The sequence below is a fragment of the Lissotriton vulgaris genome, chromosome 5, assembly GCF_964263255.1.
Source record: "Lissotriton vulgaris chromosome 5, aLisVul1.2, whole genome shotgun sequence".
Lineage (NCBI taxonomy): Eukaryota > Metazoa > Chordata > Amphibia > Caudata > Salamandridae > Lissotriton > Lissotriton vulgaris.
The window spans coordinates 873,102,790-873,130,494 of record NC_141693.1 but is presented as its reverse complement, the minus strand read 5'-3'; the positions used below and the strand labels follow the sequence as shown (position 1 = coordinate 873,130,494).

The 27,705-nt window shown below is 45.7% G+C and overlaps 1 protein-coding gene across 2 annotated transcripts in view; it reads right to left on the bottom strand.

Moving 5' to 3' along the window:
* The window catches only part of FAM13C (family with sequence similarity 13 member C), an 866,698-nt gene that overhangs the window by 157,708 nt on the left and 681,285 nt on the right, over nucleotides 1–27,705 (bottom strand). For both annotated transcript variants that reach the window (XM_086922448.1, XM_086922449.1), the window contains exons 9-10: nucleotides 15,915–15,996; nucleotides 5,051–5,259 (exon numbers count right to left, since the gene is read on the bottom strand). In XM_086922448.1, the coding sequence (XP_086778574.1) occupies nucleotides 5,051–5,259; nucleotides 15,915–15,996 (291 nt within the window). The remainder of the gene's footprint in view (nucleotides 1–5,050; nucleotides 5,260–15,914; nucleotides 15,997–27,705) is intronic.

The window sequence follows — 27,705 nt, the reverse complement described above, 5'->3', positions numbered from 1 at the left end:
ACCACTGAGTTGGATTTTTTTTTAAATTAACTGAGTAACTCAACCATTATTTAGGTAATAGTGTAAATCAGTGTTAACCTATGGGAGAGCCAGACTTGCCACAGTGCAAAACAATTTAGCAGGACTTTAAACTGCCAGGCTTGTAAAGTATTGAATATACATGTCATATTCTTTAAATAACATGCACCCTGCATTTTGAGCATTTTGGGCCTACCATAGGGGTGACTCAGAAGTATTAAAAAGATAAATGTAGGCCCAACAAAAGGTTTTTTTTGCTAGGTCGAAATGGCAGTTTACAACTGGACACCCAGGCTTCAGTGGCAGGCCTAGACACGTTTTACAGTGCTAATATGGTGGGTTGCACACTGAGTGCTGCAGCTCACTAGTAGTATTTAATTTACAGGCCCTGTATACCTATGGTATCATTTACTAGGGGCATACAAGTAAATTAAAGGTGCCAATTAGGGGCATGGTCAGACCAGGACAGAAAATAGGCCTGAGCAGTAAAACAAGTCACCCCCCATTAGTGAATTAGAAATCTAAATACATGGAGCATGTTTTAAAATTGGGGCAGTTTTGAACTTTTAAAGACATTCTGTATAAGTATTTTGCAAGGTATGAAAGACTATATGGATTTGAGATTGCTGCAGGCAATGTTGTTTTTAATATTGGGAAATTGAAAGTAAAACCTGACCTGGCAGACCATAACACAGACCATCAAACAGCCAAAAATACAGGCCCACACATTGATCCTTCAGACTAGCCAGTCGGGTACTGCCTGAATGCCCTATTGGTCACTCCGACCCTGATTAGGGGTATGCCATTTTAAACTAGTTTAAAGAGTAGAGCACAGGCACTTTACCACTGGTTACCAGAAGTACAGTGTGCAGAGTCCTATGGCTCGTAAAAACGGGTTCGGCAAAAAATATGGGGTATACCATGCAAATTATGGTAATTTTCTACAATTGGCAATTAATGTTGCCATAACAAACAATGTATCATGGACTGATGTCTTCATTGTAGATCTAATTATTTATTTTCCGGAGACAACTCATATCCATCTTACTTCATCAGTGGGGTTCCTTAATTTTGAGAACTTACACTACTAAAATGGTGAAATGGTCGCTGTGCTAACAGATTAAGTGTACCAGTCTATCACACATATGTTTAATGAGTGCAAACTGGCTGTCTTGATAAATGTCATCAAAATAAAATTAATCACAAAACATAATGACTGTCCAAAGAAAGTGGAAGGGTTAAGGCCCTTATTTAGCCCTTAGCAGGCAGCCTACAAAGCAATCGGAATGCTAAAGGCAAAACCCTCTACTGCCACCTGGATGCATTATTTTGAGACCCCCTCAGCACAGCTGGGGATGAGTTTTCAGTACAGTGGGAGAATTTTTAGTAAAACTGCTCAACACCTAAGGTCCACCATATGACAGTGGCATACCAAACCACTTAACATATTTTTGATTTCTCAAAGACAAACTCCAAAATTGGATGGTTGTTTTAGAAAAACAATGTTCCTCTTGCACTAGGAGTTTTCATAAGCATGTTTTCTTTGCCTTTTTAGGTTTCGACCTGGCGAGGGCACGCAGTGCCCCGCCCAGATCGAAAACTTTTGTCAACAGTATGGATGTTCGGACCGCCTCTGTTTCCCATTGGCTAGCTCCATAAATGGACGCTAGCCATTGGGAGACAGAGGCTGTCAATCACGCTTTCCCGTGAAAACGCGATTCGGGGGCGTTTCTGTGTCTTTTTTTTAAGTACCGCCCTCTCCTCTTCCCATTGGCTGGAATTTTACCTTCCAGCCAATGGGAAGGGGAGAGCGCAAAAAACACGCCCCCGAATCTGCCGGCCGGAACACCCCTGTGACGTCATTCCCGGGCCGTGCTGTGATTGGCTGCCGGCCCGGGACCTGACTCTTTTTATTTATGTCTTCTGTTCCTTTCCAATTTATTTTTCTTTAGCTTGCCATGCCTTCCCTTGTCTATTTCTTGCTCTGTCCTCCTTTAATGTATTTTCTCTCATTTCCTCTTCTCGCACTGGCCACTGCCGAGGAATGATCCTCTCGGGGCCGGGCGCCTGATTTGGAGCTTTTAATGATCGCTATTCAGCGCGAGTGCGCCTGCAGCATTGAAGGAAGCCGAGGGGCAGGTGAGACTGAGAGCTCAAGGCATCTTCAGGTGGCAGGCGTGATCGCCCTGACATCGTCCACTGATAAATCCGCCTGTGCTAGTTACCCCTGTACGCGCTCCGCAGCACGTCTCCTCAAAAACTTTTCATTATTTCTTTTGTAGTTTTTACATAGCGCGAACCCGACCCAACAGTATCAGAGCGTTTACCGGAGTACCAGTTACATTACACAAGGACAAATTCATTTTTTTTAGGCATGAGGCGGTGAAATGATGTGCCCAGAATCACAGGATGCTGAGCCCACGCCCAGAATCGAACCTGGTTCCCCCAGCTCTACAGTCAGTAGCTCTGGACTTGTGCTACCGAGAGACCTCGACTGAACCAGAGCCGCACCGGTCCCTCCAGATCTGCTAGTAAGGTATGAGGAGAAAAGATAAAGCAATGACAGCAGGGAAAACGTTGAAGTGTTATCTCTTGCCGGCGTACAGACGCTGCTGTGACAATGCCGCGCGGGCCGGGCTCCGGAATACTAATAGCGCTTTGTAAGGTGCGCTTTATTTCACAGGAGGGACGTGTTTACTCTGGCGGGGATTGTCTGAGGTGTCACGCATGAAGGCAAGACAATAACAGCAGAGAATCTGGTGAAATGAAGACGGACACACAAGGAAGGAGTGGGGTGATCGATTCAGCAGCACATGTGAGAGACGGACATGTACACTACGCATGCAGGCAGAGAAAACCACACAGGCAGAACCAAAAACAGAGAGGCGTACGGAGATGGGGGGCGCCCTGCCTTCAGCAGCACACAGCATTGCCAGAGTCAATAGGTTTAGCATTAGGTTACTACACGTGTATGGTACTGGTAGGGTGGGGCGTCAGCTATCCTAGAGAGAAAAGCCCACAGTTAAGTGCCTTCCTGGACCACTGCATTGGCCGTGGAAAGCTCTACTGTCACTGAAGAGTGCTTTGTAAAGGTTGAGAAGATACACTGTGTGTTGTAAGTGGTGAACTTAAAATGCTTACATAGAAAACTATAGCGTAGAGGACACTTTTGCCCTAATCCCCCGAGATAATGTGTACTGGCAATGCAAGGATTTAAAAAAAATGATGAAACACTGTATGGTATGTATGGAATGTATGGATGTATGTATGTGCATTTGTATAAAACAGAATTGCAGAATTCCGGTGGCCGTGCTCCGACCTTAGCGAATATTCAGGACTTAATGGTTCTGTTCATTTACTGTAGAACATCTATGTAATGTTTCTTGCTCTTATCATTCTGTTGTGAGTGCCAGATAAAAATAAGAGGTAAAACAGCCTCAGTTGTGGAACATCCAACTCTGTTCATCTGGACGAGAAATAATGAAAAGAAAACTTATGGAATAAACAAGCACTGGCGTTGCCAATAGGTTTCGCATTTGGAAAGTTGGAGCTATTTGTTTTGTAAATGACATTTTATATTTATATATTGTTATTGACAATGCCAATAACGATATATAAATATAAAATGTCATTTACAAAACCAATAGCTCCAACTTTCCAAATGCGAAACCTATTGGCAACGCCAGTGCTTGTTTATGCTGTTTCCAATTTTTTTTCTCCATGTTCTCTGTATGTTCTTCAAAATACCACGAGTAGGCAGTGTATCTTACTTTGAGTCAAATCCAGTTGTTTCTACTGCACACAAGTCAATGTTATCATAACCAAGTGCTCCTATGTTTCTCCGCCTCCCCATACCGCCCCCCCCCCCCAAAGTCCATCTTGTCTTGATCCATAAACACTACGGCTACCATATTTCCTCCAGGGGGCAACTCCATTATAAACAAACACTCAGGTCACTCTGCCTTCCAACTCTCATCCCATTCACAGTGATCTTTATTTGTCTGTTTTGCTGATTCACTGAACCCAATTTCCTGCTGTTGCTGCCCTTGAGTGAGCTTTAATAAACTTTTGCCATTTCACTTTCCAAAAATAACACTGAAATATCGTAAAGAACATCAAGTTACAGTGCCAGATAGAAGGCATGATTCCCAGACCCCTGCGCGTTACGATTCAAGATCCTAATTGTTAAATCTAATTAGAAAAAGATCACAACTTTGCCCCTATTTGACTGCTAAGAAAATCACCATAGTCATCAAGCACCACTTCTCAGGAGTACAAATCTAGCTACTGCCAAGGGCAGAGGCTAACTATTTAGAGGTCAAAATAAAGTGATACATCTCATGAAAGGCCATGATGTGTCCACTCTGACAGGCAGTGGGTCACCTTTTTCAATGATCATTTCTCATCACGGTGACATTTTTATTACTGGCTTGGACTTTGAAAATGTGATAAACTGTCCAGATCCACTTCACGGATGTAAACCGTGTTGGCAAATGAAACCCTCACTATATCCTGCTATCATACAAAATCTCCTTTCATCATATTGATTTGGGGCTACATAAAAGCATATCTGAAAAGCCACATTCCTGATAAAGAAAAAAGGTGGCATGCACATTTTTTCAGTAGAGTGTTAAGTTAGCCATTTTTGTCAGTTCCTGCAACAGCAAATCTATTACTCTGATATCCAATTACAATGAAACATGGATGCCAAAAACTACATATCTTGTAGACATAAAAGTAGCAATCATATCTGCATTTGAAACGGTTTGGAATATGATGATTTGGAAATTAATCTGCAATCGGCCTAGTATTTTCTCTTCTAGTACACTCTTTAATATTACTTGAGGGTCGTTTATTAAACTACAGCATACTATAACTCGGATTGGCGATTAATAGCAGTTTCATAACACAATATTAACATCATATGTCTCATAATAACTTCGGTGATAGTAATTTACAAAATAGAGCAGAAGGGTGAACCTTCAGTATTTATTCTAGAATAATGTTCTTGCTCATAAAATGTGTGCTGTACCTTTAAATTCTCCGGAAGGTTAAGTAACTGCCTTTTGTCCTTCAGTCGTTTCCATACCGACTCCATAGTGTCTTCCATTGATGAGGTTTGGGCACTGGCCGCTCCTTGCTGCTCAGTGCTCATGTATGTTCCAGAGCTCTCCCCTTGCAAACTGCTTTGCGACATTTGCAGAGCATTACTGCGATCAGCAGACATTTTCATTTTAAGTTCTGTTGTGAAAAATAGTAATAGACAGGTTTTATTCACTATTGTTGCCATGCTCAACAGCTCATCCCATAACAAATAGCACTCTGTCCCTGCAATTATAATAATAAAATGCCCTAGCACTCTAGCAGATTACCATCCATTATCCTGTACCCCCCTTTGAAGGTCTTTGTGAACTTTTCCCATTTTAAGTCACTCTATTTATGCCCATTCCAGATTGAGAGATATATTACTGAAGTATTGGAATGTGAAGTTTAGCACCCTTTTGATAGTCCAGAAGTGAATGGAGGAAGTCAGATATTCCTGTTATGCAGCAGTCCTGTGAAGGCGTCTTCAGGTGTGATGTAAAAATTGAGTGACCAATCGCAAGAAGCATTGGCAAAGCCTATGCGAGATCTATTGACTTTGTCAAAAATGTTTTGCCATGTTGTACAGCAGCACAGCAAAGACGCGGACAGAATTTTCAGAGAGGGGGACAAAGAGGCAATAGACGTACACCCAACAACTGGCGGTTTGATAATACCAGCAGTGAGGAGGAGGAAGGTCCAGTCAACCAAACAGGACCCACTAATAGCAGGGTCAATTTTGCCCCAGAAAACAGGACGGATGAAGATCTAGGGGCCCTGTTGAGGTCTTTTTTTAGGCCAAACCCCGAGAGGGGGTCGAGGGGGCAGAGGTCAAGCACAGGGACAGAGCAGGGGCAGAGGGAGAGGACAATTAACATGGCAAACACACTCACCACGCATCACACGGAGCAGGGCCAGGTCGTTCCACAATTAAGGGGAAAAACAGACTTACCCACCAGCAAGAATGATATAGTGGTGAATCTTTCCTCCCATGAACTGTCATCGAATGAATGCGGGGTTCTTAACAAGGGACTTGGGTTTGCACCTACGCCCAGACAGGATCCCTTTCTATGTAGAACTAAAATATCCGAAATGATGAGGAAGATTAAACTTCATAAATACTTTGCTGATAAGGAGAAAACAACGCTCTCTCTTTTTGATACTAATTTACGCCGCCCCTCCAATTTCTGTCCTCCAACTTCCCTTCTGGGGCCAGAGGTAGCTGTATTTGAACAGCGTGTTATACAAGAAATTGAAGCTCTGGAACTTCAAACACAAGTCAACCATGGTCATAATATGACCAGGGAAGAATGGGCGGCTGTGGGAGCCTTACAGAAGAACTCGGGGATTACCATCAAGCCGGCCGATAAGGGCGGAGCCGTAGTCATCTTGAACACCGTTGACTACGAAACTGAGGTCATGAAACTTCTAGATGTCCGCTCCAACTACCAGCCTTTGGCCCGCGACCCCACCCCAGAACTCGCTGACACCATTAAGATCATGGTGGCAGAGGCAGTGGCTAAAAAATAGATTACGCCTAAGGAAGCAGACTTCCTTATTAACACCAATCCGAGGGTACCGGCATTTTACATCTTGCCCAAAATCCATAAGCCCCAACACCCGCCCCTGAGCCGCCCTATAGTTTCATGGATCCAATCCATCCTTGAACCCCTGTCCCAGTTTGCTGACTTCTTCTTGAGAGAAGCAGTGGTTACCCAGAGCTCCTTTGTCCAAGATACAACAGATATTCTCAACATCCTAAAAGATACGGTGTTTGACCCAAAGTGTCAATTTCTGGTTACAATCGACATTGAGTCGTTATATACCAGCATCCCCCAGGATGCCACGCTGATGGCAGCAGCGAGGACCCTGGGGTCGATAGAATGGTTTTACGACTCTCCGCAGACGTTTGTGCTGCAATGCATAGAGTTGGCACTCACAAGAAATTTCTTCGAATATCGGGGCCAGCTCTATTTACAGACCTCTGGTACTTCGATGGGGGCCACATTTGCTCCCAGCCTGGCCTGCATTTATGTGGGCCAGGTGGAGACGAATGTGGTCCTCCATCCGTCTAACCCCTACCATGACAACATTGTATTGTGGCAGCGATACATTGATGACGTCCTCTGTATCCGGACAGGTACAGAGGACCGTCTCAAGTTGTTTCTACAGTGGCTCAATCAAGCTGACCCTAGTTTGCGGTTTACCTGGACCATTAGCAATATGTCTGCGGTCTATCTCGACGTGGACATTGTGGCAACGGATCACAAACTGGTGACGAGTGTGCACCATAAGAAGACAGACAGGAATTCCCTTCTACACTATAATTCATTCCACCCAAGAGCACTCCGGGACAACCTCCCTGTAGGGCAATTTCTGAGATATCGGCGGAATTGTTCAACCACGGAAACATTCATTGAGCAATCCGACGAACTTGTTACCAAACTCCAACAACGAGACTACCCACGAAAGGTGATCATACACGCACGCAAGAGGGCCCTGAATACACCTCGAGAAGCCCTCTTGGACCGGAACACAAAAGAGAGGCAAAAATGTCTCCCTATGGTCACCACCTTTGATCCCCTGTCTACCAGGGTAAGACAGATTATAAGGAAGAACTGGTCATTACTGGACATGGCCACTGGGAAAATGCCAGCCCCGCGATTCACCTTCAAAAGGGCGTCCAATCTTCGGGACAAGTTAGTCCATACTAGATGTCCCAGTTTTAGCAATGCGAGTACCATTCCCACGGGACATTACCCCTGTGGTAATTGTTCCGTATGCAATTTAACATCTGCTACCAAAAGCGTGACTTTGCACGATGGAAGAACTTGGTTCTTGAACCGATTTAGCAATTGCAATACATCCCATGTCATCTACAGACTTATGTGCAGTTGCGGCCTGTACTATATCGGGTTAACTACAAGAAAAATTAAAATCCGCATTCAGGAACACCTAAGTACAATCAGGGCCAAAAAACTGACCACACGCTTGGTACAACATTTTGCAGAGGCTAAACATGACGCCAGAGATCTGAAATGGACTGTACTAGAAAAAGTGGTGGGCGACACACACAATTTGGAGAATATTCTAGTGAGAAAGGAGGCAAGATGGATTTATACTGAGAAAGCAGATCGGGAGGGGCTGAATGAGAATATTGAGTGGAACAGGGTGAGCAGGGGATAGCAGTGGTTTGCATTCCAAGAATGGGTGATTCTGCAACTTTGAAATGCATAACTCCCCCTCTTCATTTCATGACACAATTGGCTGTCTATGTCCATTAATACTCTGGACTAGGCGGCATGTTTATGAGCTGTTTTATGAGGTTTCCCTATGTCCTTTTATACTCTGGACTAGGCAGCATGTACTCGAGTTTTTTAAATCTGATGCGTGACTAAACACAGCTACCTCTCTCATACTTCGAATAAACACCACATACCTGTAAAACTGTGTCGGGGTAACCTGGTGCAATATTCTTGAAATATAATGAAAAAGCGGCATGCTATACGTGCAGTTTTCAGTAGTACACCTGTTGGAATCCAGTGGGTATTTATGTACGCAAGGCTGGGCAAGACTCTTTTCCCAGGACACACGCTTGGGCTTTACTATGAACTATCCCATCCAAAGATGGCCGCACCGCGCAACGTGAGGGGCGGAGCCACCTATCCCTCTGGCTACTTCCGGATCCAGCGCGTTACCATCAGCGAGGATCGACGGAAGCGCCGGAGGGACTCGGCAGTAGTAAGTCTGCGTGATGAAGCTGGTAGGAATGCTGTAGGTCACCCCTGTAGAATAACGACCTAGGGGAGCACCGAGGTGCAGGTCCCTAACAGTAGAACGGGCTACCAGGGGCTTTGTGATTATCTCGAATGAGGGCTGCCTTATCATTCGGCGGGCAGAGGGGGTGTATGTAAAGAGCTGTGTTGGTCGTTTTACGAACCCGGTGGTGTTTTTTAATATTCTGCAGGACTGAAAATGGTTAGTTTAAAATCTGTACTGTTGTTTCTGGACTTAGGTGGCTCGCATCATTGAGGAGCCATTGGCGGACGCGTGATCTATTGACACGGGGTCCAACAGTTGGTGACCGGTACACACTGATTGGTTCACCATAAGGTAAAACCTTTGCGCTGTTATGTGTGGTGTTTGGCACTATTGTGACTTTCTTCTAGCACTCTCTTCGGCTAAAGGGGTGCAGCAGAATCATTAAAATGCTCGTTTTTATGTTCACACAGGTCTGAAGTTACATTATATATGTGAAGCTTGAGAATAGGAAAACCCTCATATGCCCTGAAGAAATTGCTTAAAGTAAGAGCAATGAAACATGTCGGCTTGAGGAAGAATCTGTATGGTATTTAATTAACCATTTTTAAAGGGGAGGTTTTTGCAGCACCAGAATAAAGGATAAGTAGCCAGCAAAACTCTGCCCGGTTTTATATTTGTTTGTGTGGGGTCTATGTTTACACGTTTGTGTTCAGTAGTGGTTATTCGTATACACTGGTTTGTCTCTGTCGCTATTCTCATGTGTGCACTCTGTATTGTGTTTTTGTGCACCTCTGTTTTCTTTATATAGAGTGAGTGACCAATGATGAGAAGTGGGTATACCGGCAATTGTTAGCCGGGAACCCCCTCGGGTGTTGCTACCGTGAGGCACTCACTCTATTATTCACATATTTTTCACATTCTTTTTAGTTTTTGAATGTGTTGGCCTGTGTTGGTGTTTTTTGCTGTGTCAAGTTGCTTATACATCCTGACCATTGGAGTAGGGTTATTTTACACACCCTAGGTATATGTATTAAAATTAGGATACTATACCCCGTGGACTGGTCTGTCATACGGATGATCTAGATTTGGTGGGACACTTGTTGTTTAATCCTGGTCTGAGTGGGGGGCAGCCCTACCGAATACTTTCCCCCTGTACCCCTGTTGATTTAATATTGGAGTAATTTCCTACCAGCCCATTTTGATGGAGTCAGTTGGAAATTAATCCAAACAGGATTTCCGAATGGTTTCCGACGGGTTCGGAGAGCCTGTCTGCCATTTGGAAAGGGACCTATAATCCCAAGGGCAGTTCTTTGCTTGCGCCTGAGGGATTACAATGGCAGATTCTTACAGCATTTCCGACACAGAAAGCCTGTGGTAATCGAACTTTGGGGACCCCCAGCAGGGCCCCGATGGGGGCAAGGCCTCCTGATGGCGGTATAGGGGGCATCATCAGGTGGCTGCCACTGGGTACAGGGATGATCTGCACCTCAGCTATTTACAATGAGAGCATGCATTCTGGTCTGAATGCATGCTCCCATTGTAAAGAGTAGGATTGCGACCAAACAGTGGTCGGTCACATCCTAATTGTTGGTTTGGGACCGCCGACAAGAGGGCGGTCGGTCGGTCCCTGTTCCAGGTCGATGTCAGACGGACTCAGGTCCTTCTGACATCGAAATCAACCCTTATGTGTGCAAATGTCAGTGTGAAAACCAACAACGGGACATTATGATGATTTCCGCAATATCCTTTGGGTTACCCAGAGACAAGCGTAGTTTGCCATGTGAGTTTAAAATACACCCACTTCAAGAATATTTAGAAATTACATAATACTGGAAACCAATATTCAAGTAGCAGTTCTAATGCGACTTCATATTCAATCTATTTTTAGGTGCTACTGGTGTGCTTAGTCACATGGTTCAGTTCATTTCATACAAAATCGACAAGGCTACCTAAGTCACACTTTTTTATTGCAGAATAAACCCTGGCATCCCTATGCTGCTGTTAGTACTCACGAATATATTTTACAAAACAAGGGAACCCAAGGTGCATTCGCTAGGGACCTATGGGTAGTACTCACGAGTCATGAATTAAAGCTCTGTACATCCTTTTTTGATAGCCCAGTGAGTTAATGTAAATTCAATTAATGATCTGTGGTGTCAGGGATAAGAAATCAAATACAACAGAATCTACAGACCTTGAAATATGCAATCGTATATTCATGCCTCTGGTACTAGTGCGTACGCTGCGTCAGTTGTGTCCATCTGGTGATAGCAAATCAATCAATGGACTAAAAATGCGAATTTTGGCAGGATGCCTAAGGCCTTTCAGTATGTTCCAGGAGTCCTCGGATTACACTGAATCCAAGGGGTCCTGATGCCAGAACAGTAAGATATCTCTTACATTTGGGTTTCAAATGAACAGGAGGACTTCTTAAAATGAATAAATGACTGTCCTCGGAGGTCCACGAGAGCTACATCCAAGCAAGATTTTCAGATTATCCACATCAAAGTCAAGTCAAAACGTGCTTTATTCGATTTTAGACGAATAAAATCATAAAAGCAGGCAATACAATCATCATATCATTACATTTCTAAAAACATTAAAAAATATATACAAATTCATAAAAGCATTCAATTCGCTACAGTTTTCCTACTTTTATAAACAGTTTTGGCAGACGGCATTGGTGGCGAGACAGTACATCACAATATATAAACTGCTTGTGTGGGTCCCCACAGCTTCTAGACATTTATAGTTTTCCTCACTCTCAAAACGCTTTTCAGGAAACCCGTCATCGTTGGAATGAAATAGTAACTATCCAACATCTGTGGATACAGTACAGCTGGACGACATTGTCTCCAGCCCCCCACTTTTAGTAAGGGTTTAATCCATCTACATCTTTCATTTGCGTAGAATTTGCAGAATAAGATTACATGAATAGTAGTTTGTGAAGAGACATTGTCACACGGACACAGGCCTAAATCCCTTTAACAGTTGTTCATGTCAGGGTAACTGACCAAACGATGAAAAGACCCAAATCTAAAGCGTGTTAACACGTACCTATCATACCCCTCTATGCAGCACAATATATACAGTTGAATAGTGCATGTTATTGTGATTATTAAGTGCTGGACCACCGTGGGGATTATCCACATAAATAAGTTTACGTATAAAAGCTATAATTGCAACTCATTTATATTGTCAGTGGATTGCAAACCTCAAAAACGGTCCTGAATCCGACCTTCCGCAACCAAAGCAGGTGCCTCCTAACCCCCAAGGACTTATCTGTGCCAGGTCCTTTGACCAGGCAAGGCCCTTTCAAACCCCGCTGCTTTGCGTTATAGGCTCCTGCGTTGCCTACGTCTCCGCTGCCTCTCTCTCTTTCCCTTAGTGCTCCTCTCATTCAGGATTGTTCAGACTGTTGTCTTGTTTTGCCACTGATTCTGCCTGCCTCTGCAGTTTTCCTTTGTCGCTCTCACTTTTGATCTTTTCAAGCACTTTCTCTATCTCCGCCTTCACACTTTTCTGCTAATTTCTGCTGCTTCCTCTATCTCCACTCACTCTCTTTTTGCTCATTTCCACCATACTCTCGATCTCTGCTCACTCTCCTTACGTTCATTTGTACCGTTAATGTATCTCCTCTTTCACTTTTCTGCTCATTTGTGCTGTTTCTGCATCTCCTCCTTCCCTCGTTTTCTGCTCATGTGTGCTGTTTTCTTGTTCTGCCACTTTCACTCGCTCTGTTTTTCTTTCTGTGGCACTGCTGTATTTCTTTTATTTTTCCCCACTTTTGGATCCATTTTTCCAATTTGTTCCCCAACTTCTTTGGGCCTTCTCCCGCTCTTTTCCTCCCACTGCCCCCTCAAGTACTCCTTACCTGTTTCCCGTCACCTGCGATCCCCCACACACCCTCCCAGCCACCGCACCACCCCTTGCTTTCCTCCTCCCTCCCAGGACCTACTTAATGGTGGCTGCAGTGTGAACATGCAGTGGACTTGCAGAACAGGCGTGCAGATGGCAAGCCCTTTTGCGCCTGTCCATGACCCATCTGCACCCAGCTCCAGTTACCCTGGTCCTCAACCAGTCCACAGCTACCTTGCTGCGACCCTCTGTGCTCTCAACTACGGCAGTTGATTGTTGCGCTACACCACATAATACTGGGGAAGAGTTATACTGCAAGTTCTCATGCTTCTACACACTCTTCACACACCATCACCATCACCCCACACTCTCACACAAACTAACCATCACCCAAATACACACTCCTCAACACCCACTCACTCACCAAACATGCCACAGAGACTTGGAACTTTCTGCACAACCACACTGCAGAACATGGCCGAATGCCAGAGCCTGATATCGCCACAACCATTGCTCTCGGCTAGAAGATTGCCAGGCAGGACCGACAGCACAAGCCAAGAGGAGTAGTAACCATCATCTCCAAGGATGCCATCAGCTGCACCACCACCAAGGACACATCCACCAGCACCATGGAACACTTGACTGTCAAACATCACATCATAGCTACCTTCACCCTGCACAGTACCCTTATTTATATACCACCAGGACCACGCACCAAGTTCCCCAGCACCATTGCAGACTTTGTCATACTTTTCATTCTCATCTCCAGCACCTTTTTCTCCTTAGAGTCCTATATCTCCACCTGGAAGATGAAACCAACCCTAACTCTACAGCACTACTAGAAGACCTCAGAAATCATGGCCTCACCCAATGGATGAACAGACCCACATACTCTGCTGGTCACCTCCTAGACTCAATGTTCACCTCCTCCGACAATATTTGAGTAAACAAGCCAATAATAATCATCTGAATGGACCACATCCTCATCAAGTTTAGCATTCTCATCCCACATCATCACAGACCAAACCCCACCAGACCTGCTGGCCAAAACTGGAACAACATCCCATGGGACAACTGGACTACTGCTCTCGCCGGCCCAAACACATCAACAGCCTACCTGAATACATCAATATTTTCAACTGGATCACAGCCTGCGCAAACATATTGGTCCCTCGCTCAGGCATAGCAAAGCCACTAGATCCAGCCTTGAAGCCAGCTGGTACACGGAAGAACTCAGAATGATGAAGCACCACTGCAAACAACTGGAGCAGAGATTGAGAAAGAGCCAAGACATTGCACACAAACACACCTTCAAATCCCCTCTGAGATATTATCACCAACAGATTAGGAACACCAACTGCACTGCACTTGCAGAACGCACCAACATCAGCACCAACAGCAGTAAAGAGATCCTCACCATTGTGAAAGATTTCACCTCAACAAGGGCTACCTCCAACAGTATCACTCCCCACAGGACCTATGCTGCAAGCTCTCAGAATGATTTTGTAGCAAGATCAACTTCATGCACAGCAACTTAGACCTTCACCTGTACCCAACAGACCTCAACACATGACTCCCCATCTTGACCAGGGATTCAGCCATGAACTGCACCCCATCAGCGAAGCACTTCGGCCAATCCTGAAGTCCTCCATCTCATCAACTACTTTCCCGGACACCTGGAAACATGCCACAGTCCTTCCCCTGCTTAAGACACCCTCCATGGACCCATCATCATGTGCCAACTACAGACCAATCTCCAAGGTCCTAGAGAAACCTATCAATAGATGCCTCACTAACCATCTCAGTTAACAACAAATCTTCAATGAAGTATAGTTTAACTTTAGACCCAACTACAGCATAGAAACACCCCTTATTGCCACCACAGACGAAATCTGCATGATCATGCACAGAGGATATATGGCAGCCCTCACCCTCCTGAAACTCTTTGCAGCATTCAACACAGCCTCCCACCACATCCTCATCCGCCATCTACATGAGATTGGAATCCAAGGACCCACCATTTGATTGGTTTGCTCCTCCTGAATGACTCAGACAGTCAGCCTGGCTCTCTTCTCTTCTCTTCATCAGATGCCTGCAACCTAATCTGTAGAAAACTGCAAGGATCCTTACTCAGCCTGACCCTCTTCAACGCAAACATGATCCCTCTGGTTAGCGTCATCCACACCCATGACACCTATGTCCTTTTCTATGCTGACGACACTCAACTTAAACTCTCCCTATCGGACAAGACTCCCAACACCCAGAACAAGTAAACTGCCTGCATTACAGAAGCCATTGACTGGATGAAGACCAGCTGGCTCAAATTCAAGACCAACAAGACAGAAGTCATGATCTACGAGAAAAACACATCACCCTGAGACCTTGTGGCTGGCTAAATTATGACCTACACTTCTTGCCCCCCCAGCAGCCACTCCAAAAACCTTGGGATTGTCACCGACAGCAATCTTGATATGACGTCCCAAATCAACAGTTACTTCTTCCTGCTTTAACACGCTGAAGATGCGGAGGAGAATCTTAAAAAGGCTCCCGAGTAGCACCTGCAAAACAGTTACCCACCTCCTTGTCGATAGCAAGCCAGAATACGGGAACACCCTTCTATGCCAGGACAAGCACACAATTCACCAGACAACTGTGTTCCATCCAGACAATGCAGCTAGACTCACGCTCCATGCAGTACACACATCACAACCCACCTCGGGGAGCTCCACTAGCTCCCTATATACAATTGTGCACAGTTCAAACTCCTAAACTCACACCTTCAAATCACTTCACAACACTGTCCCAGCTAGCCTCAGTGGCCATATCTCCTGCCACAAACCAGCCAGACACCTCCACTCGGCTGGACTCCTACTTGCACGCATCCCTCGCATACGCAGAGCCAGATCTAGCATGTGGGCCTTCTCCTACATCATTCCTAAAGCGTGGACAATCGACTGCTACATGTCAGAGCCTAATCCTCTCTGCTAGAGTTCAGTAAGAAGCTGAAGACCTGGCTCCTTGATTAGCCATTGCTGTCCTAGGAGGGGCAAGACCCTCACCTGCTCAGCAGAAGGATACCCTTCTGGATGGTAGTGCACTTTACAAACATAACATGACATGACATAACATAGTGTGGGTTGGATGCCCCTGTAAACATTCATATGAAACATAAAATATACAACACTATGGTGTACCTTTCAGTTGCTTGCGCCCTTTAGCCAAATCATTCATCCATTTTAGGACTTCAGGATTCGAGATTTTGTCGCTCTGAGAAGGCTACCGAAAAAGGCAAACAGAAAATACAAAAAGGTTAGTGGACAGGAAACAATATTTAAACCTAAAGTTTTAGCGGGTAAGTCACAGAAGCATGCACTTCTGTCACTCGCATTCAGTTATTCACTTCAAATGATAATCCCAGAGGTAACTATTTTAGACATTTCGCTTTTATTTGTAACTGAAATCCAGACATTGCATTTACAAGGCATTTAAGCGGCCTCTATCTGAGTTCTGAAGATGAAAGGATAACAGAAGTCAAACAATCTAAAGGTGCAAACAATTTAGGGGTATACCTTGTACCTCAAGAATTGTTTCTATGTCATCTTGAATTCTGAGTTCCAAAATTACCCAATAATAAGTATCACAAAGTGCCACAAATATTTCAAACATCACAAAATGTTTTTTGCAGAGTCCTATTTGCTGTAGGACCATATATAATAGATTGCAATCATACTGATTTCATAGAAAATCCTACAGATGATTTCTGCATTACTGTATGCAAAAACAAGGAAGCAGACCAGATGTCAGTGGAGCTAAAGAATGAAAACATTTGTCCTCCGCATTCTGTTAATTAAAGATGTACCTACCCTTATGGGAGAAATCAGCTCCTTACCCTTTACTAACGGCAGGTTTGCTTTTACCTCAATTATAAAGTCAAAGCTGTTCGTGACCCACTACTCCACAGGTGTGGATGAAGCACCCTTCAACAGAGCTTCTCTAAAGTGATATCTGAAATCAGCAATATTTTTAAGTTTCTGTGTAACACCTTTTAAGTTGTGTTGATGTGGTCGTAAACAAGGTCAACAAACTGTATTTTTGCAATCTCGAGTTTTTGTCAAATATGCACCTTTCACAGCCCCGCATTAGTCACGGCACACTAATGATTTTTCCCTGTTAAATATTTTTTTTTTTTGGGGGGGGGGGGAAACTTTATTTATACTTCAACCAGGTACAAGTATGGGCCTACAACCACCAGGGCTGGCCGCTAATCAATATCATTTCAACCAAGCAATTAGAACCAAACATGGCCTCCCGGGAGGCGAACACAGTATGACTACAATTAAAACTGGCAGCATGGCATACTATACGAGTAACAGGATAATAAAGGTTCCATTTTATAATATAAAGATAGAAGGATCAGGTGCCGTACATTATCACAAAGGTGCATAAAGGGCGGGCAAAACAGTAGGAGGTCCACAGTTAATTTGATGTTATTCAAAACCATGGCGCTTAGGCATACGAATCAGGATAAACAAGCATACAATCAATGTTCGCACCAGTGGAGCGCCCACCCAATGGTGCTGAAGTACCGTGAAAGTGTAGGCACAGATAAAAAGTCGACAATTGACAAAAGAATAGACCCACTACGCTGACCCGAAAAAGAGGAAACAAAAGAAAAGGCGAAGAAAGATAAGAAAAAAAAAGGCCATAGAAACAAATAATAAAAACAAAATCCCCCCCCTCCAACCCCCCACCCTGCACCCCTGCAGATGACTACGGCCTACCCCCCTAGCAGCGTGCCTGTCGCCCCGTAAATGAACCCGAAATATAGAAGAACAAAGGGAAAAAAGGAAAAGAGAAAGAAAGAAGGGACTAAGACCCTACCCAAAAGGGGAGAAATGGAGGAGGACTATGTCAAACGCACTCCCGGACTCTCCCCCCCCCCGTCTCAACGAAGAATCCCCCGCCATGATAACACGATCAAGCCGACCACAATGAAACAGTACATCAGAGGAAAGTAGAAATCCCGCCCCGGACTCCGTTAACCATAGAACGCAGTCCCGTTACCAATAAATCAAAATTGTGAAACCTCAAACAACAGTCTCAACCTTGGCCCCGTCGAGCAAAGTCGCTGATCCCCTCCGATAAAGAGAGCCCCACCGTAAAATTGTCAAAGGTCAAACAGAAGTTGTCGAACCATAGTCTATAAGTCGAAGTAAGGATGGCAAGTCCCAAAGTAGACGCCCGAGTCCAATGATGCCCCTTCCCGACTCTAAGACCAGGCACTATCCCATCCGCCATCTTGATGGACCCACAGGGAAGGGGGTGCGACACAGTCCCACACAGATCACAATTACGAGCAAGCGTCTCCAAATCGGGAAAAGCAGTGAAAAGTTCCGCCAATTGCAGTTCCAAAGATTCCAACTTTGTAGGTGTATCGCCGATCTCCACATGTTTGAAACGTTTCACTTCTGTAGGAGCATGGAAAACTACGAGCACCGGGTCAAATTGCATCGCTGGGGTAGCAATAGGGGAAGGAACTGGCCACCGGGTCTCGGGCAGCACATCAGAGTCCGGTCCCGATCCTCTAATTCTGTCCGCCGCCGACATCAGATTCCAGGCCTGGGTCTTTATAGTCGCCTGAAGTGCCTCAAGGGACGCCATCACTGACCGCAATGACGGGCCGCACTGAGCCCGCTCCGCCGGGCTTTGCATAGCATCCAGCATATTGACCCCCACGGAGAGGCGCCTTTCCCGGGGTAAGATTAGGCGGAGCAGGAATGAACCGTGAGGGACCGATCATCAATAGGCGCTAGTGGCGCTAGTGCGCACCAAGTCTCCGATCCGACGGCACCGGCGCTACGTATGCCAGGCCCCCGGGTCTCGGACCCCCACACACACCACCTCGGGCGTCACTCGTCACCTCACCTCAGGTACAGTTCCAGGCAGCAGACCGGCAGCAAAGCAATCAGAAAGATGTCGGAAGTTCCATGGACCGGACCCTGCCGCTCTCTCCGGTCCGCTGTTGTTCAACTCGGACCCGGCTAGACCAACACTGGAGACCCCGGCTTCCAGACTGGGCTAGGCCTCAAATTAAACCTCGACATAACTCCTCTCCACCATGTCGGAAAATTCTCGGGATTGCACCATCAGTCCGCAGAATAGGTCATGCACCCGGATATGGGGCGAGAAATCAAGATATATGACAGGATCTTTGAGCGAAAGACGGGGGTCGGCGGAGCCGGGAGGCTATGCGGCCCTCTTGCTTGCTGTCGTAGCTCCTCCCTAAATTAAATTTTTGATGTGCTTATTCGATAAGGCAAGATCCAAACTCCAATATGAGAGAACTACCGTGCCAAATGTATGGGAATTTTGAATGTGCCATTCATTCATCAGGGAAAACGTACTTTTAATTTGTTCTAGCAGAGAAGTGAAACACATTTTAGACACAAATATCTAAGAGTCCCAAAAATCTACAGTTATAAAATTGAGGGAGAGTCTTCCAAAAAATGTCTAAATACACCGGTATGTTCAAATGTTTTTTTGGAAAGTATGGGCTGAGTGAGTCAGATTGACTTGAAGGACCTGAGGTTTGAGGAATTACAGGCTTTCTTGCACCAGACTGTTAGGGAAATGGGGAAAGGTGTTCAGAAAGACAGTCCTGTAGTACGAGTTGAGAATCTACATAAGGGTGCGTAATGCTGAAAATGTAAAATTATTACTTTTTTTCACGTATTGGCTCAGGCGGGAGCTGAGACTCACACATATTCATCTGTTAAGCTGTCTGGTGATGGATGGGCGAGAGAGACATTTCAGTCAAGATGGGCGGTTTTTAAACGAGTTCATGCTTGTTTTTTTAATATCAAAATCATGTGGAACTATAAAAATACCTATTTCTTGTAGATTACAATCATTAACCTGTCTGAATATTGGTTTTGGCAATACTTGAATCTGGGTCTGTACACATTTAGGCAGTCCATGGTTAGTCCTGCACCACAAAATTCTCAAAATACATTGATTTGCTGGAGAGTCAGATCCATGGCTGAGAGTCTTTCAGACATTCCTGCTGCTGCTTCATCCGATTCTCAGTGGCATGGAGCATCACACCTTTCAATCTTTTGGGTGGGAAACACGAGTTACACTGCAGAACTGTGGAAGTTTCCAACCTCCCTGGGTGCATATATATTACTGTTTGGAATTCACAAAACATTTGCCATTTAGTGTTAGGAAAACTATGCCAGTTGCATCTTTCCAGGCATACAACTGAAATAACTTTGAAAATTCCTTTATCGCAGGCGAAATTATATGTATACCTTTCCTTGTAAAAAAATACAAGAGTAAAAACATGCTAAAATGTTTATTTTTCGCCAAGGGGAAAATATTTTCGCAGTAATGAAAAACCTGTAAACGCACCTCCTCCAAGTGTTCTCAAATATCTAGGGCATTTCCTCTGTGGCATATCCTCTCTCTACGCATACAAGATTTACTCTGTTATAATCAAGAAAAAATGTACGGGTTCTCATTGAACCCAAAGGCCGCGGTGGCGGAGTTGGCTTCATCTTCCGAGCCTCGTGGCAAACAAACACCTTAGACATAGATCCTGCACCCGGAATCGAGCTCTTTGGTCTGACTATAAACTGCCACCAAGGAGTCACCTTTACGGTGATTATCTGCTACCGTCCACCTGGGGCCTTTTCTCTCTCGCAACAGCAAGCACTCCTCACGACTATCACCAACATGGCAACCTCTCATAATAAACTTATACTTCTAGGAGATTTCAATCTCTGGCCAAACGGCAGCCTAGACACAGGTCTAGACAATCTTCTGCTGTCCTGTGATAGTGTGGGGCTTCACCAGCTGATACAGGACCCCACTCACTCCGCAGGCAACCGGCTTAACCTTATCTTCTCAAGCCCGGGTCTAACTCAAGTAGGCGACATTCTACCCATGAGCTGGACAGACCACTCGCTCATCAAACTGTACATCAATAACGCCACTACAAGTAAGCCCAAAAATCACTCGCCACCACAATTCTCTTATCGGAACTGGAAAGCTTTAGAAAAACTCAGCATTTCCACCAAAGTCTTCGAGGTGGAGGAAAGTTTCTCCTCCACCAGCTCGGTGGAAGACAATTACAGATCCCTTAGCTCGAGAATCACCTCCATCGCGGACTCTGTTGCCCCTCTTAAACTCTGTAAACCTAAAGGTAGAGCACCTGCTCCCTGGTACAATGACTCTCTGAAAACCCTCAAATCAGCCTGCAAACAGGCTGAGAGAAAGTGGAGACACGGATACTGCAATAACAATGAAATCCTCTGGAAAAAGTCACTCCGTGACTACAAATCCGCCATCGCAGAGAGTAAAGCGAATTACTACTGCTCCACTATAGCCAATGCGGCCAACAGTCCAAAAAGTATATTTCAGATCCTGGCCAACATCTTACATCCTGACTGCGTCAAAAACCCCATTCCCCCATCTCAGTCCCTTTGTGATAGCCTTGCTCAGTTTTTTACTGACAAAATTGAGACCATCATCAACAATCTGGCAACGCCCTCGTCACACACTTATCCCACCCTTCCCGAAGTCAGCCCCACCAATCCTGACTCTCTCAGGTCAGCCTGCCCTCCTACGAATAGGCTACTGGCTTTCCCCTTATTTCTCAAACAGAGTTTGAAAAAGTTGCACAGGGCATCACCTCGGGATCCCCCCTTGATCCTCTGCCTCCGAAAATCTGGAAAGCATGTGGGCACGAACTATTTCACACTCTCCGGATGATTTGTAATCAATCCCTTAGCTGCGGCTTCGTCCCCCGCCCCTGGAAGCAAGCGCTTATCAACCCGCTACTAAAGAAACCCACGCTAAACCCAGAATGTTTGTCCAACTTCCGCCCCATATCACTCCTGCCTTTTCCGGTGAAGGTGCTTGAACGTTGGGTCAGTAAATGCCTCTCAACCCACCTCGAGCAGCACCACATTCTGGACGAATTCCAATTTGGTTTTCGCCCAGCCCATGGCACTGAAACTGCTGTTCTCACTGCCATGGAGGAGCTTCGAATGCGCGCAGACAGGGGCCAAGCCGTGGCCCTGATTTTATTAGACCTGTCTGCCGCATTCGATACTGTTAATCATGGGATTCTGCTCGAGCGGTTGAGAGAGGCAGGGATCGACGGCACGGCCCTGATCTGGTTTCACTCCTACCTCAGCGAAAGAAAACAGGCCGTATCCCTCCCCCCTTTCCAATCGGTCTTTTCCCCGGTCCCTCACGGTGTTCCCCAGGGTTCCTCTATCAGTCCGATTCTTTTTAATGTTTACTTGAAACCACTGGTCACGTTAATTAAATCACATAACATGACCACAGTAAACTATGCGGACGATACCCAGCTCCTCTTCTCTTGGGAAGGCGAAGATTCCATCTCCTTGCAAGCCTTCCATGAGTGTCTAAGAGACACCGCAAGCTGGTTGCACCGGAACTCCCTTCAGTTCAACGCCTCGAAAACCGAGGTGCTGTTCTGTCCTGCGAGTCGCATACCCCGCCCTCTGCCCGCTGAGTTCTGGCCCCCGGAAAACTGTAACAACCCGCCACCTGTTACCAGTGTTCGCAACCTGGGCGTCATGCTAAATCACCAACTGAGCATGGAAACACAGGTCTCAAGAACAGTCGCTACCTGCTCTGGCCTTATGCGCTCACTGCGCAAGGTCTTGCCTTTGCTACCTTCCTCCGCCAGAGCATTAGTAGTCAGGTGTACTATTCTTAGTTGCCTCGACTACTGTAATGCCCTGCTGCTTGAATCTCCTGCGACACTACTGGACAGACTCCAACGAGTTCAGTCGGCAGCAGCCAAACTGGCTCTTGGCTGGACCAGGAGATCCTCGGCCACCGCTGCACTGGCCGAGCTGCACTGGCTGCCTTTGAAGCAACGCATTGCCTTCAAGGCCCTCTGCCTGGTCTTTAAGGCACTACATGGTGCAGGACCCAGACCTCTTCAACGTCTGTTCTCTTGGTACACCCCCACCAGAACACTCAGGTCCACAACTGCCAGCCTTGTGAGAGTGCCCAGATGTAAGAAGGCCAGGATGGGGGGAAGATCGTTCAGAGTAGCTGCAGCCAAGCTGTGGAACAGTCTGCCTGTCGATATTCGCCAAATCCCCCATCTCCTCCCCTTCAGGAAACGAATCAAAACATGGCTCTTTCCTCCACCCCTTTAAACCGGCCAGCCACAGTCCATCCCCCCCCCGGCAATAAACCCCAGGAGTAGCTACCAGCGCCAGGATACCTGCCAGGTGACAGCCGCGCTCTATAAATATTTTAAATAAATAAATTGAGTCTTTTTTATCCAAAAAACGTTTTTTATTGTTTTCCCCATACAGATAGTGAAACAACTATTAATAAAACCCCAATACCGACCTTCCCAACCCACTGTTGAAGGCGCACATCTAGTATTTAGTCCAGGACAGCTGGGTACCATCACTGGGCCCTTCATATCAGTCTACCTCTCTTCCTAACAATGTATAACCTCTACCAAACCACCTATGGGTTTCAGTGAAGCGCACTATATTCAATTACAATGTCTGTGCCGCGACTCCTGCAATTCCAATTTGTGCTCAATTACATGTGCGTCGATATACAATCTCAAACGTGACTTCCATTCCGAGGTCATCTCCAGCACCTTAACATAGTAAGTCAATCATTATTTCAGCCATAACTTGCAAACATACCTATCACTGCCCAAGCACCCCAATCCTTCCTTAGATTCTCCAATCCACATTCTTGATGCACTACCGTACTCCCGATCTTACCTCCTCGCCCCCTTCCTCCAGGCTCTGGAAGCTCCATCCCAGAAGCTCCTGTAGCAAAAGGATCAGCAACGCGGTGAACAGTAGTAGCCGGTACCTTCGGAGGAGCGACTGCATCCGTGCCCGGTTCACCATCTCCAAACGTTGCTGCTTTAGGGTGTGAGCACGTACTGGTGGTACGGTTGTCGCTGACATAAATGACGGACTAGATGTCACATCGGATTACTGCAGGGCTGTCGATCACTGTTCAGGCAACTAGTGTGCTTGCGTGACATCAACGGAGCGGTGGAGTTCCCCGGTTGGGGGTCTTTCAAAACAAGGGAGTTCCCCCTTAGACTTCAAATAAGTTCGGGTATATTATTGCGCGCTAACTATCCATCTGGAGGAGTGTGGCTCACTGATTAGAGCGGCAGACCCTGATGCAGAGGTCTGGCCCGGGACCAGGGTTCAATTCCCGACGCGGCAGGGTCCTGAGCCCAAAAATGTCCACAGACTCGATAATTCTCGCCTCAGTGCCTACTCTAATCATGGGGTCCACGCTGCAACTCTGGGCAATAGCTTGCTTAATCTCCACTATGGCGGCCCACCCGCTGCGGGATGCCTGGCTTTCACCTTGGGGATGCCCAGTAAGGGTTATCTCACAGGAAAAAAGCCAGGACGGGTTCCCAAGGCAAGCGCCTTGATGCCTTCGGGTGATACGTGCGCTATATAAGTCGCAATACATTTACATTACATCCATGCAATCCGCAGAGGCCGAACATCTGAATCTGAGTAAGCCCTTCTCAAGATGGCCACCACCGCGGCTCCGAGGTTAAAGCGCCGACGACAATCTTCGAGGTGTTAGGAGTAATCTCTTGTAATGCTGAGGAGATACTTTGCTGAAATTTTTAAATATGAGCTAACTACATTATATGTTCTAAAACAATTTTTAATATTTAAACTGTAAAAGCTTCCTATAACATCGCTGGTGAGTTTCAGAATGGTTAAGAAACTATTGCTGGCAACTTTGGAAATACAAAATGCATGGTTTTTCAGTTTCTCTCGGCTTCTCAGAGACACGGACAGCGCGGGGGGTTGGGGGGTCAGAACAAAGACACGGACAGCGGGATACAACCATGCGGGACCAGGACGATCTTAGCAATGGGGAAAAACATCCATGTTAAAAAAAAAAAGTACACGCCCACCGCCGCATGACGTTCTAAAAGGCGTTCTAAAACGGCGGGATGAGAAAAAATCTACAGAACGTCCACGAATCTGGTCAAACAATAATGGACAGATCTCTCTTCCAATGGCTAGCCTCCATTTATGGAGCTAGCCAATGGAAGAGAGAGGCGGGACAAAGCCCCGTACTGCCTAACAAAAGATTTCGCCTGCGCGAACACTGCTGCGCAGTGGACGCCAGGCGAAACCTAAAAAGGAGGAACATTACAACACACCCACAGAAAGCGTGTGAGTCAAATAGTTTACAAGTGTGAAACTGACTTTGTGCAAATTACCGCAATCATTTTGTACACATAAAAAAGGGCTACTTGTATGTGCAAGTCAGACCTAGATGTGCAAATTGCATTGTGAAAAAGACCCTATGGGTTCAGAACCTGGCATACCCAGGCTCTTTTCCTGTCAGACTACAAGCAGTTAGCCACCACTTACCTTCAACTCAAGGAAACAATTTAATATGCACACGCTAGCATGATCATGAGAATTATTGAAGCTTGAGAATCGGAAGGTCATAACGTAGCAATTGCTAAAGACTTTGTCAAAAAAGCAAAGCAATTGGCATTAAACTCCCGTTTTATGATATAAGGTCTTAGCTGAGAGAAAGAAAAGTGATCTCTCCTATTGAATCAGATTAAAAGACACTACAGCATCAGGGTAATTGTTTACAAATAGTCATATCATGGCAGCTTAAAATAGAATTACAAGCAACACCAGAGCACAACTGTAGCAAGGTCAAAACTCGCCAGCTCCAGTTGAAGTTTCCATATGTTCAGAAATTTGCAACTTGAGTTGTTTACAATGCCATTCCTAGATGTGGTGGGGGGTTATACAAAGGATGATAGATAAAACTGATGGGACCACCTATAACGGGTAAACATGAAGAGTGTCTAACGGGTAAACATGAAGAGGGTCTACACACACTTATGTAAGTATATTGTGTGTGGTTGTGTTTGATGATAAGTGTTGTCAACTCGCTAGCCACAAGAAACCAACTACAACTATAGCCTTTCCCATGGACTGCTTATAGGCTTTCATATTACATCACTTATAGCATGTTAAATAATAGTATTCGTAACAAGACTCATGACATCTGAAATGACAGCATTTATGAGAACACTGTGCACGGTAGTGGGGCAAGTTATAGTTCATTTACTTTGGCTAGGGGGTTGGCAACACTGTGTATGGAGGTGCACCAGTTATATTAAATCAGGTTTTGTGAGGGGAGTAAATTATAACTTAAAAGTTATAACTATAACTTTAGAATTTCTAAAGGTCTATTGGGAGCCATTTGATGTATTTTCTCTGGGGTCACATATGTTTGATGTGTGTAATTGTAATGGATTAACTCAAAATGGGCATTGCAGGATATTGTATGTGTGAGAGTGCCTACCACTCTCCAGTCCGTTTTCCAGAGGTTCCTCCTGGTATGCATTCCAAGCTGCGAATGCCCCAGGAAGGAAAGCACTGACGCCTGCCCTCATCGCCCTATACAGCAATGATAAAGTGCGCTTACCCGCCCGCACGCAAGTAAGATGTCCAGTGTCTGTGTAAGATGTGGGATCGAATGATACGTGGGTCAAATTTCTCTAAACAATTTAGCTAAAATGGCGTATTGTAGTTATTGTCCCTTCCCCAGACCAAAGTCGTCACAGCCTGTTGGAATGTGATAAAGCCCTCGGCTGGGTACAGGTTCACAAGCATGTCGCAACCCCTCTCCTGCCACAGCCGATATGACGTCACCCTCCTAACCGGCGGGGGGACCCACACCGACAACTCCAGATGGAACGGGACGTGTCTCAAGATTCACTCCAAAAATGCTTGCCAGATGTGCGCTGTGTGTCTGATCAAATAATGTACTGCTTCAGAGGTGCCCGCGCCCTCCAAAAACAGAGACGGCCGTTCAATAACTAATACTCAATTCTGGAGAATCTGTTTCTCCCAGTTGTCCCCCTAGGTGAACCATTTTGCAGAGTGCTGTAGTTGTGTGGTGTATTAGTAGAGCTCCAATCTGGAACCCTCTAAGCCGCCGCTCATATGTGTGATTCAGTGTGGCAAGCGCCACTCTGCTTCGACAACCAGCCCAGTACAAGTCTTTCAAAATGGAGTCCAGGGCCCGAAATATTCGGCTGGGTATGGGACACAGAGCATTCTATAACATGTAAAGGCAGTGAGGTAGTATCACCATTTTATCTATTGCCAACCTGCCAATTAAAGAGAGCGGAAGAGTGTTCCAAAATCCCACTGATCCCTTTAGAGGATCTATCATCTTGTATACATTAAGTTGTAATATCCGTGAGTCCTGTTCCGCCACTTGTATGCCCAAGTACCTAAAGTGCTCGATCTCCCACCACAGGCCCAATTGAGGAAGAGATTCCACAGAGTGACCCGCAAAACGAGCCGGGGTAATAACAATGATTTTGAACCGTTAAGTTGCAGCCCTAACACCCATCAAGCTCCTCCATCTCCTGTAGTAGCCTCGGTACGGCCAACTGTGGTGAGGAGACATAGATTATTAGAACAAAAGGGAGGGGAGGAGGAGGATCTATAGTGATCCACTAGGGCTTAAGTTACCACTCAAAGGAATGAATGATAGGTCCAGCCACAGTCGTTGCCCTGGTTAATGTAGACTACAAAGAGGAAACTGGGCTGTTCCTAAAGGAAAAGAAAGGAAGGTCACTAAGGTGCAAGGGGTAGTACTCAAATGAGAGCTAACCCTGGGTATCCAATATGTTGGATATAATGGCCTCACACACCCTTGCGAGTGTAATGCTTCATCATAGGCAATGCTCCTCGTTGGGCAGGCGGTGCAATGCCCAACTGGCACACCTCAAAGAGGGGCTCTTTATCGGAGATCTTTTATCCAACTGTCTATGGGTGAAGTGTGGGTGAGGGGCCAGGACAGAGTAGATGGTGTGGGTGTAGATAAAATGAGGCAGAAGGTACTGGAAAACAATTTTATTCTGGTGGTCCTCTGCCG